Genomic DNA, 12,343 nt, shown 5'->3' with positions numbered 1-12,343 from the left:
ATGACTCACACACTTACTTTCCATATAGGTAACAATAGTTACAACAGAAAAAACTGTGAAGATAACCACATTCAAAATAAGATGTTTTTCTAAATTTTATAAGGATATGTTCACTGCATTCACCATCAAGTTATTTAGGTGACTAGATGATTCTAGATGAGTCTCCACAAAATAATGAGCTGAGAATTAACATTTTGAAAAATGAAGGGTTGGGCTTTTCTCAAATTAACTACACCTTAGGGCTCAGTTGGCTTAGCGCATTTTCACTTTCTATACAGTTTTATCATTTGTAATCGCACCTTTGAATTTCATTTTTTTCTAGTAAATGCATTTATAGTTATAAGAACAAACATCTTGGGAAATGTGTGTGCAATTTACATTCCTGTCATACATTTTATTTATTTATTTATTTAAGAGACTGTCTCACTCTGTTGCCCAGGCTAGAGTGCAGTGGCACGATCTCGGCTCACTACAACCTCCGCCTTACAGGTTTAAGCCATTCTCCTGCCTCAGCCTCCCAAGTAGCTGGGACTACAGGCACGCACCATCATGCCCGGCTAATTTTTGTATTTTTTTTTTTTAGTAGATATGGGGGTTTCACCATGTTGGCCATGCTGGTCTTGGACCCCTGATCTCAAGTGATCTGCCCACCTCGCCCTCCTAAAGTGCTGGGATTACAGGTGTGAGCCACCACGCCCGGCCCAATATATTTTCTTTACAAGTGGATTAAATTCCTGGCCCTTTCTGCTGTCATCCTTGATCAACAGAAGAAAGCTATTATTTTAAATCTTAAGTTCTATCCATTTAGATATATTTTAATGCTATATATGTGCATTTATATTAGTCTTAATTTCTTAAATATTTAAAGTTAAATGAAGTTTCTCTGTCTCCTATTTCTAATAGTGAGGCACTTGGTATGAAAGCATCGAAAGTGCCGAATGCATAAGAAGGCATGTAGATTTTGACGGGAAACTCAAATGTTCTTTCAGAAGGTCTGCAGGTAGATAAGCTAAGGGCTCTTTGTAGCATGTCAGCATGTTGTAATGTTAGAAACTATTCTCATGCTCAATCATCTTGGTTTCCCACTGAATGCACCTCAAAGCAAAGAGGAAGGATTGTTATTGGCCACAAACACTCACAGTTCTGAAACTTTTATAACAACTTAAAAATTTATCTCCAGTTATAGTGATTTTCAAAGTGCTAGTACAATAATGCACCTCACTGTTCCCAATAATAATCATGTGTCATCTTTTAAAATTAACTCAAGGACCAAACTGGGAGTTTTAATTATTTACAATTGCATACTTCAGAAGAATTTCTTAGATCTTCATATTTGTCCAATTCACCTGAAATTGCATTTTTATTTTTTGTAGAATAAAACACTGGATAAGAAAAGCATTCAAAATAACATTTAAAACCAATCTATATTTAAAATTAAAATAGATTGCTGATTGAAATATTATCCTAATATAAGAAGTTATCCCAAGATTTTTTCTTCATGAAATTATTAATTGCTTCTAACTATTTCTCTAATGCAGGGTTAAACATAATCATATTAAAATTTATTTTAGAAAATTAATATATATGGTGATTCAGTAAGTAGCACTGTTTTTCCTGACAATTCTATTTTAAAACTGAGTATTTTTTTTTTTAATTTTGCTATTTCTATTTCCCTTATTTAGTAACATTTCAAGGCAGTATTATGCTCACCTGTTGCCAAGACACCCTTATCTGGGTGCCAATCTCTGCTGGGATTTTGTAGTTCTTCAGGTCTAATAGCCTGCCTTACTTTTTAAACTTTGCTTTATTTAAGTTGGCCTATAATTGTAGACATTCTTTGCATCAAAGAGTCAAAATTTTAAAGGTAAGTAACAGCAATGAAGGTTGCGATTAATCAGTTGAGAAGTGCTGTGACTTTTCCTTCAGCTTAAATATCAATTCTCTCAATTTTCTCTGACTACAGAGGCCAGTAATAGTAGCCATGAGTCTCGTATTGGTCTAGCTGAGGGGTTGGAATCCGAGAAGAAGGCAGTTATACCCCTTGTGATCGTGTCAGCCCTGACTTTTATCTGTCTAGTGGTTCTTGTGGGTATTCTCATCTACTGGAGGTAAGTTGAGTGTTTGCTTTTGAAAATTTAATTCATAAAGTTAAGATTTTGCCCATATTTCATCTGGAAGGTTTCAAAGCATATCCAAAATTTATTTTACTTGAGAGCTGCCATTAATTTATTCAAGGTAAATTTGTTAATCCAAAGGCACAATAATGAGAGTTAATTGTTCTTCATACATCAATTAAAGGTAAAATGGAAGGACTTTTACTTGTTACTATTTAATGCAGTATTTTGCCAGTTGCGCTTCCAGGTTAATCTAATTAATAGACATCATCATAGCATTTAACATAAATCTAAGCTTCTCGTTAGTTGTAATTCCAAAAATTAAGAAAACATTTTTTATATAGTAACTAATATTGTTTTTAAATGACAGAAGAGTTTGTATAAGATGCATATTAACTGTACATACTGATAAAAATGATAACCTGTGCATAAAAGTAAAATCAAGCAATTAAAATATAGTTAGGGAATACAGTTAATGACTATCTTAAGATGCATGGGCATTTAAGATTTCTTATTATTTGCTTTGAGGATGAAATATAGCTTCACTGTCAATAATCTGTTAGGTCATTTAAAGGACAAGGATAATTGTACCCATCATAAGCTTTCTATCTTGTAGAAAGCAGAACACACAACAAATTAGTGTATTTATTAGGAACATAAGTCAGTATAACTGTGTCTGTTAGAAAACGAAGACTTTATGATGATATAAGGAATCATATGTATAAACCAAGAAAGGGTATAGCATAGTACTACATACTTTTATTTTTAAACAGAATTTTGTTCAGAAGATATATAATGTTTTTTATTTAGCAACATCATTCTATAACTTTATATCAGCACTCTTTATGTGTGTTCTCTCAAAATATATTATCACTGTTTATTCTGAAATATTTACCATTTTTATTGACTGTTTTCCATGTACCTAGTACTGTGTTAACTATCAGGAAATATCAAAAATGAACAAATGAATGAAAAAAAGTCGATGATTTGAAGAAATCTATGTTTATTGAGGGGAAAGAATTTGTCATAAAAATGTATAAAATATTACACAAAAATGTATACATAGCACTTGAAATCTAGTGCTAAGATTAGTTAGAGAACAAAGAAACTTGATAGCCCAGAATGCCCAGGGTAAGTGTAAACTAAAATATAGGACTCAAGTTGTATAGAATTCAGAAAGGAAAGGAAAAGGGCACTCCAGGCAGAGACACAGCAGGTGGAAAGATCGGAAAGTAGAAATGAGCTGTCTTTTGAGTAAAAGCTATTGGATATTTCAGACACAGTGAGCCCTGGAGCGTGTACTAATGGTTGCATGTAGTGGACATTGGTTGACTAGGGTAGAATGTCTCCATGATCAACTGTATTTCATATCTGACTTCCTTTACTAGAACAGAGTAGACTGCACACTATGGAGAACAGATCATGCTTTTGTTACACCACATGAGTCAGGATTCTATTTTGTTCATAAGAAGAAACAAACAAACCTGGTTTCTTCAGTCTGTATCTTGGTAATTCCAACAATTGCCAATTATTTTTTTCTGAAGATTTCATGCTTAGCAGAGTGCTTTTAACATAATACATAATCCATAAATGAGTGTTCATCAGTAATACATACTGCTTTTCTCCCTTTTCCCCACTGAACTTGTTGACCACATTTTTTACCACGTTGATATGTGTATTCAGATTACAGCTTTCTATCTAATCTGATCTTCCCTACTAAACTATTTTTTTAATTAATAGGAGTCAGTGTTAAAAACTGAAAATAAGATGGAGAATATAACCAATTCTGCTTCATAGTAAATAGTGCTAGGATAAAGTTCGAATAAAGATGTCTGATGGTTTCTAATAATAAGATTGAAGTTAGTTTCTTAATCTCTGTTACTTAACATTTCAAGTATATTTTCTAAAAATTTGGAAATCGGTATCATTTAATATAATTAGATAGTTTATGGAAAATTAAAATCTGGAGAGGTTTCTATCTTCTATGGTAATGGGTCATTTCATTTGTATTATATAAATTTAGCAGTCAAAAATATATTACTTTGACCTTCAATAAGATATTTCTTTTCTCTTCACAAATAACACTTTAGGTAGCTTCAATGCAGAGTATAATAGTGTAAAATATATATGAGTATTTTGGCCAGGCACAGTGGCCCACACGTGTAATCCCAGCACTTTGCAAAGGTGAAGTAAGGACATCACTTGCGGCCATGAGTTTGAGACCAGCCCAGGCAAATAATGAAACCTCCATCTCTACAAAAAATAAAAACTAAAAATTAATTGGGCATGGTGGTGCATGCCATAGTCCTAGCCTCCCAGGAGGCTGAGGCTGGAGGATCACTTGAGCCCATGAGTCAGGTTTACAGTGAGCAATGATTATGTCACTGTACTCCAGCCTGATCTAAAAATATAAATTTTTAGATTATAATATGCTAGGGGCATTATGTGCTGGTCACAAGATGATAGTTTTAGTGCATTCTTCAAGGTTTTTGTGAATTATTCAAATTCCAGTGAAGCTACATTTGTAAACAATATGATTTCACTAGTCAATATATAAACATTTTAGACCTTTTTAAAGGCTACAGCCTGAGAAGAGGTTTAAAACTCTAAAGTCATACCAGTAACAGTCCTAATAGTAATGTCCTTATGAATTTTTCCAAGTTTATATATTTGAACTTTTTTAAACAGCTTAATTTAGATAATATTAAAATACTGTAAAACTCACCTTTTTAAAGTGTACAGTTCAATGGTTTTTAAAGTGTTCTACTATTTCCCTAATGACTAATGATGTTGAGTGTTTTTTCATGTGCTTGTTGGACAGTTGCATATCTTTTTTGGATAAATGTGTATTCAAATCCTTTGCTGCCTATTTTTTAATTGTGTTATTTGTCTTTCTGTTATTGAGTTGTGGTTTTTGTTTGTTTGTTTTAAGGAGCAGAGAGTTTAATAGAAAAGAAAAATGGGAGAAAGCAGAAGGAAGAAGCTCCCCCATAAAGAGACAGAGGGAAGGGGGCTCCAAAGCTGAAAGAGGAGACCCTGAGTTGTGTGTTTTTGTATATTCTAGATACAAGTCCCTTATCAGATATCTGATTTGCAATTATTTTCTCCCATTCTATGAGTTATCTTCTCACTTTCATGATGGTATCTTTTTTAAAGTACAAAAGTTTTTAATTTTGGTGAAACCCAATTCATCTATTTTCCTCTTGCTGCTTGCACTTTTAGTATCATATCTAAGAAGGCTGCCTAACCCAGAACCACAATGATTTACTTCTAGATTTTAGTCTAAGAATTTAACAAAATTAAAGGACTTGTGCTGCCCAGTTACAAAACCTTAATTAAAAGCTACAGGAATCAAGAGAGTCAGATACTGCCATTAGAATAGACATATAGATCAATGGAATCGAATTGAGAACCCAGAAATCTTGTGTTTATGAGCAACAGATTTTAGACAAGGATCTAAAGACTTTTCAATGGGCAAAGAATAGTCCTTCCAACAGATGGTGCTGGGACAATTGAATATCCACCTACAAAAAGTCAAGTTGAACCTTTTTCTGACAATATACACAAAAATGAACTCATATGGGACCATAGACATCAGTGTAAGAACAATAAAATTCTTAGAAGAAAATATTTAAATATATTTCTAACCTATTTTAATGAGAAATTAATCTAAAAGTGTTATAATAAATCTATTTTGCCTAATTTACCTAACTCAACATGTTCCCCTTTTATTTTGTATAAACCTTTAGAGGAAGCAGATTTTAGCCGAAAGACAAAACAAATTCAAAGTGAGAAAATCCAAAACTCTTTTCTAGTCCTGCCTGGCATTTGCTGTATGGCTTGGGCATGTCACTTACCCACCTAGGGCTTGTTTTCCTCTGTTTAACATTTGGGTATATTCACTAGATCATCTTTAAGATTGTAGCCAGACCTTTTTTAGGGGTTCTATGAATAAATGCAGACGCTGACGCTTGTTTCATGTTTGTGTAAGGATACTCGGGAATGGAATAATATACATGTCTAGGTTTTCATTATAAATACTATGATGAAAAGGCGTAAATTAAATAATCAGATTACCATTGATTGAAAGGACCTATGTCTACAAGTTTAAAACAGTCATCACGTTTTTCATCATGCCTGATGGATAATTAGCAGGTGACGTAGTTATCAACACTTAGCACATAGATGTGAAGACATTCACTGCTTATACTGAACAGATGGACTACAGATACTGAATCTTGTCATACATTAAATAATATGCCTTGAAATCATTTTCCAGATGTTTTACGGTATAATTTACATGAGCCAAACCATAAGTTTCTAAGATGCAAAAATGACTTCAACGGAAGATTTTCAAATGGTTTTTCTAAGGCAGATTTTTGAAAGCTTTTTTTTAAGAGTTAGAACCTAAAAAATATCAAAGTTATAGCCAACCAAATGGCACACGATTATAAGCAATATAGAAAAGAACTTCATACAAACACAACTGTTTTGTCTGGGGGAAAGGAGAAGAAAAGCAATATGAATTCTCTCTTGATCTTAAACTCCAATTTGAGGGTCATTGAAGATGGCTACCAACCCAGAATGGAGGTACCAGATTGCTTTTTAAGTGTAGTGTCACATGCAATATCAAACTGCACTACGAAGTATACGTAACCAATATCCAAATGGCCTTCATCAATAATTTAGCCTATACTATCTTAATGTTTCCTACTTGCAAGCTTTTTGGTATTATTTATAAGGTCCTTTTAGGAAATTAGTGCCAAGTAGTGTTATTGGGCTACTTATTTCCTAGAACCAACAAAGATTTGATTACAGAGCTGACAAGAGTGGAACTGGTGTTTACCCACACTACAGTGAACATTAGCAACATGTTCAACCTCAATGCCAATAGGTTTTAATTTACCATTTTATATTCTTTGAGATGCTTTCCTTCCCATTCAGTCATAGTTATTGGTACATCTTCCATCGATCCATTTGCCCATCCAGCCACCCATTCATCCATCCTTCAAACTATGTATCTCATCTCTGCCTCCAAAATGTTTTGAGATTTTAAGTTATCCCATTCAAGGCTCAGGTAGGTAAGAGAATCCAGGATGCAGCTGAACAACATATGATTGGTGGGGTTTACTTGCTACTAGAAATCCATCTAATCATTCAACAAATATTGAACACCTATTCTACTCCTGGCACAGTATTAAGAGTTGGGTTTACATAAAATCAAGAGATATGGCCTCATCTTTTAAAAATTTAATAAGGATATAGGCACAAAACAAATATATTACAAAATAATTACACTAACCACCAATTAAGAAAAAATGCTTAAAGTAAAATAATGTAGAATAATATCCAGAAAATGAAGATATTCTTAGATTGATTGGGTATGTTTTCCAAAACAGTCTTTTTTTTTTTTTTTTTTTTTGAGACAGAGTTTTGCTGTTGTTGCCCAGGCTGTAGTGCAATGGCATGATTTTGGCTCACTGCAACCTCTGCCTCCTGGATTCAAGCAATTCTGCCTCAGCCTCCCAAGTAGCTGGGATTACAAGCATGCACCACCATGCCCGGCTAATTTTGTATTTTTAGTAGAGACGGGGTTTCTCCATTTTGGTCAGGCTGGTCAGGGTGATCCACCCACCTTGTCCTCCCAAAGTGCTGGGATTACAGGGGTGAGCCACCACGCCCGGCCAAAACAGTCTTTATATAGGCTTATGTGAATAGAAATTTGGGTTAGGTGCAGTGGAAAAGGAGAAGCTGCTGTGCTAAAGGCTTAGAAAATGAAAGGCCATTTCACAGAGAAGATACCTCTGAGCTGTCTTGAAAGAAGACAGTGTTTGCCTGGCAGATTGACGAGTGAGGTATTTTGGTTAGGAGAGGCATGTTTAAAGCAGAGAAGATAAATATTGAGTTAGGAGAGAAAAGGCAGGTGTGTTGATCTACACAATTATATTATTAGAGTACAAACTTCAAGAAAAATGTCTAACAGGGTGAGGACAAGAGATAGGTAGAGTTTAAGTATTGAAAAATCTTGGATATTATAATCTAAATATTTGTAAAATATTTAACTAGAATACGTGGGTAAAGGTAAAAGGGAGGTAGATATGAATCCATTAGAGCTATACCAGTGGAGCAGGAAGACCTGCTCTTTGAGTACCATTTGGAAGCACTTAGAAGGGAATGAGTTTTGAGTTAGTAAAAGAAAAAAATATTTAGCAAATAAGGAGAACTCAAAAGGAATGATCTCCTTCTCACTGAAGGTATTCAAACTGGACCTTCTTAATCATAAGTTAGAGATGCTTTTGAAGGGATTCTTGTATCAGCTGTGATATTGCAGTAGCTTTTTAAAGCCATTTTACAATGTTAAGATTCATCGAAATATTTTTTAAAACATTTCACCGTTTGTATAACTATATTTTAGAGAAATCAAAGGGATTTTAATTACGTGATCTTAAAAGCATGTATCAAGGCCAGCATTTCCATATCGGTATGTCAGATCATGCTCCATTCATAGTTGCACAGATAAGCCAAACTTTCTCTGTAGTTTCTGCCAGTCTGGTTTCAGTTCTGCTCATGTGGGACTTCTGTGGGATAGTTTCTGTGGCCTTCATCTCTCTCATTCCTCATCAATCTGCCATACTCTCCACTTTGTAAGATATTGACCTAGTTAGGATCCCTTTGACACTTGATTCTGTATCCACTCACCTTTTTCCTATACCACTTTCTCTCTCTTGAAGATATTTTTGTGTTCTCTCAATATATCTTCTCTCGAGTGTAATTATCAATTGTTTATACCACCACAGCAGATGACAAATTTTGCTATGCACATCGTTACTTTAAGATTTTTTGTTTATTTGCTTGTGACATTAAGGTTATAAATAAGCTACACAATTTTACATTACTCCTACTTATAGAAGTTCATTCATCAAATAAATACTTCGGGGTTACCTACAACATGACACACATGCTCCTTAGCGCTAAGGACTAACACTGCAATGATTGAGACAAAGTAGCTTTCCTTGTGAGGCTTACATTCTGATAAGAAGAGGCTAATTATAAACACGTAAAACAAATAAAAACATAAATAATAGTATTTCCAATAGTGATGTGCCACAGAGCAAACAAAAGGGCAAAGAATAGTGACTTATGGGTTGGTCTGACACTTAGCTGTCATGATCAGGGAAGACCTCTCAGAGGGAGTGGCATTTGGGCCAATGCAAAGGTGATGGGAAAGAGTTAGGCAGGGAGAATGGCAAGAGCCAAGACCATGAGATGCTACTGACAGGGCTTCTTCAAAGGTGAAGGAGAAGACCAGTGTAAGCTGGATCCTGGTGGGTAAGGGAGAGAGTTGCAGGAAAGGAAGCTACTGAAGTAGGCTGGCAGCCAGGTCAGGGTTTAAAAAGGTCTTAAAGCCCTTGCTAAAACAACTGAATATAATTCTAATTGCAGTGAGAAGCCATTCCAGAATTTTATCTAAAGGAACTAATTTACTAGAAAAATATCAAGATTTAGGTGGGTCACTATATAAGAACAAATGTTACATTAAAACTCATTAGGATAAATGCCTTGTAGCTTGAAGGTTTAGATGGAAAGCGAGATTGGCGTTTTCACGCAAACAACACTCAAGTGTTTCAGTTTAACCACTCGTGAATATTGCTCCAAATAAATTAAATGACCTACATCAAAGAGTGTCATTAGCAGTTTTAATTACCTAATTTTTAAAATTAAAAATGGTTGGCATTACTTTACAGCAGTACTTGGTTCTTGGCTCTTCTTGATAGTTTGTGGTGTGCTCTTACCAGATGTTACTCTTATTATCTGAATGAAAATAGATTCAGGTGATGTTGTAGGTTATAGTTGTCATTGAATCTGAATATATTCATTCTCAAAACCCTCATCAACAAGGCTAGCATCTGTTGGAAAGAAAACCATGCCTGTTTTTGGTTGTGTACTCATTATTTTTTCATTTAAGTTCTGTCACTCCTGCATTATTACAGCATAAAGCTACCTTCCTTTTTCATCAAAATGTTATCACTGTGTAGTTTCATTTCTACGTAGTTCATTTCTACATAGTTCACAGTTCGTTTCTATGTACTATGCACTGTGTAGTTCATTCCTACATAGTTCATTTCTATATAGCTTGCTGCTTTTTGCTAGCAGCTGAATATGCTCAGAAGAACATGGTCACCTAAATACTGAGTGAAAATAGCTTTGGACATTATTTCTTTTCGTCTCTGGCTCTATCCAAGATGGCAGGACATTTTTGGTATTATAGCCACAATGGAAGAGTACGTAGGGCACTGAGGTTTCCTATATTAACAAAGTATCATTTGGTACTTTGAACCCAGCTACAACTTCAAATGTCATCTGTGCTTTTAGCATGCCTGATATCTACTTGCTCTTCTGCATCTGGTACAGGTAAAGCTGAGATAAATTTTATAATTTAATATCTTGTGATTCGTTAAAATGGATGTAGATCCAGCAATCCCTCTTCTGGGTATATATTTGCTTTTGTTTTAGTTCTGGAAATTTCTATCATAATTTTCAAGCAGCTCAGAAGTTGTCTTATTATCCATAGAAACTAGTAGTATAAATTCTTTTCTTTTATTTCCAGGAAATGCTTCCAGACTGCACACTTTTACTTAGAGGACAGTACGTCCCCTAGAGTAATATCCACACCTCCAACACCTATCTTTCCAATTTCAGGTAATGGCTTAAAGTGTGACCATTAGTAGCTGGTAGATGTTGAACAAAAAGCACATTGTTAAAACGTTCGTTTTTATTGGAGTACTATGCAAATTGCTACAATATAGATTAGTAAATTTTTGTGTTGCCCAAAATATTTATTACATCATGTATCAGGTACTCAGGTTTATATTCTGTCCTCATTAATTTTAAACATTCTTAACCATACAGATGTTATTATAAAATAATTTATAATTGTTCAGGTATGCTATGTTAAAAACATAAACATTTATAGCAACAAAATATTAGTTAAGAATAATGGTTATTTTTGCTCATTCCAGTTATGTCAATGGAAACCCAAGCAACAAAAGTCAGACTAAGTCAATGCAGAAAATGTGGATGGGAAAATAATCACAAATATAAGGATAAAGCCTAGTTCCTTTCTGATTATTTGAGTTTATGTGAGAAAAGATTTTTTTAATCTACATTAGAAAAAAAATCTATAAAACTGTGGTGGTAGTGGTAGGAAAGACCATGAACACAAAGAATGTGTGGTTCAAAAGTCTCAAAATGTTCAACAGTTGAATATTTGGGAAGACTTTAGCTATTTTTATCATAATTTACCTGAATAATAGTATTCAAAGATAACCAGGGTCATTTTGATAAAGACATCCATTAACCCTTGAGTTTGCACTGTAAATAAAATCATAGTCACTCATTTTTTAATATAAATTCAAGTGGTGCATGTGCAAGTTTGTTAGATGGATATATTGCATATTCAGGCAACTTATTTAATTAACATTTTATAACATCTCAGATTGAAAAGTGGCAACCAAAAAATAGTAGTCTAGAATTGTGTGATCTGGAAGATAGAGGACAATAAACGTAGAAAGAAGTTATGAAACTAGGGATACAAAAGGAGAAATTCATCTATGGGATCATTTTACAGATGGTGTTTTCTAAATTCTCTGACTGATGCTCCATATTTTATTGCTAGAGGCTCAAGTTCTACATGATGTTATCTTCTGAAATCTCATGACTTAAAAAAACAAAAAACAAAAAAAGACAAACATTTTCTTTTTATTTTACATTTATATGTTGATGTATGTTTGTTATATGTTTATATCATGTGGCATATATTTATATACATTTAACTATGTATAGTATTTTCTTGCGACTTGTAAGCTTAGGAGTTATAAGTGTTTTGCTATTTTTCCTCTTTTGTCAAGTCTGTGTCTTTAAGCACTACTGTTGTCTTTGCTTTTCTAGTTTATATTAAAATACTGTACATTTATTTTAGTACCACAGCGTCTCATTAACATATTTAGAATTTTTAGACCGACAGCTCTCAGTTATCTGTTACATTTTGATTCCCTTCACTTCCAAACATGTGTCTTCTGCATATTCCGTCAGCGGGGGTATGCAAATTAGCTCCAATATTATCCAAAGTCCAATATGGTTTAATTTTAACAAATGAAATAATACAAAATCAGAAACCTGTCCAGGAGATCCAAACTCCTCTGTTTTGAATGTCAAAAAAGGGTGATCCA

At 34.0% G+C, this 12,343-nt stretch overlaps 1 protein-coding gene across 5 annotated transcripts in view; it reads left to right on the top strand.

The window, feature by feature from the left end:
- The window catches only part of PTPRZ1 (protein tyrosine phosphatase receptor type Z1), a 193,111-nt gene that overhangs the window by 147,764 nt on the left and 33,004 nt on the right, over window positions 1–12,343 (top strand). For all 5 annotated transcript variants that reach the window (XM_064373969.1, XM_064373967.1, XM_064373965.1 and 2 more), the window contains 2 exons: window positions 1,964–2,108; window positions 10,723–10,814. In XM_064373969.1, coding sequence (XP_064230039.1) covers window positions 1,964–2,108; window positions 10,723–10,814 — 237 coding nt within the window. The remainder of the gene's footprint in view (window positions 1–1,963; window positions 2,109–10,722; window positions 10,815–12,343) is intronic.

Source organism: Aotus nancymaae, unplaced genomic scaffold, assembly GCF_030222135.1.
Source record: "Aotus nancymaae isolate 86718 unplaced genomic scaffold, 86718_ANA_hifiasm-v0.15.2.pri h1tg000002l, whole genome shotgun sequence".
In the NCBI taxonomy this organism is placed as follows: Eukaryota; Metazoa; Chordata; class Mammalia; order Primates; family Aotidae; genus Aotus; species Aotus nancymaae.
This window is presented reverse-complemented; position numbering and strand designations above follow the sequence as displayed.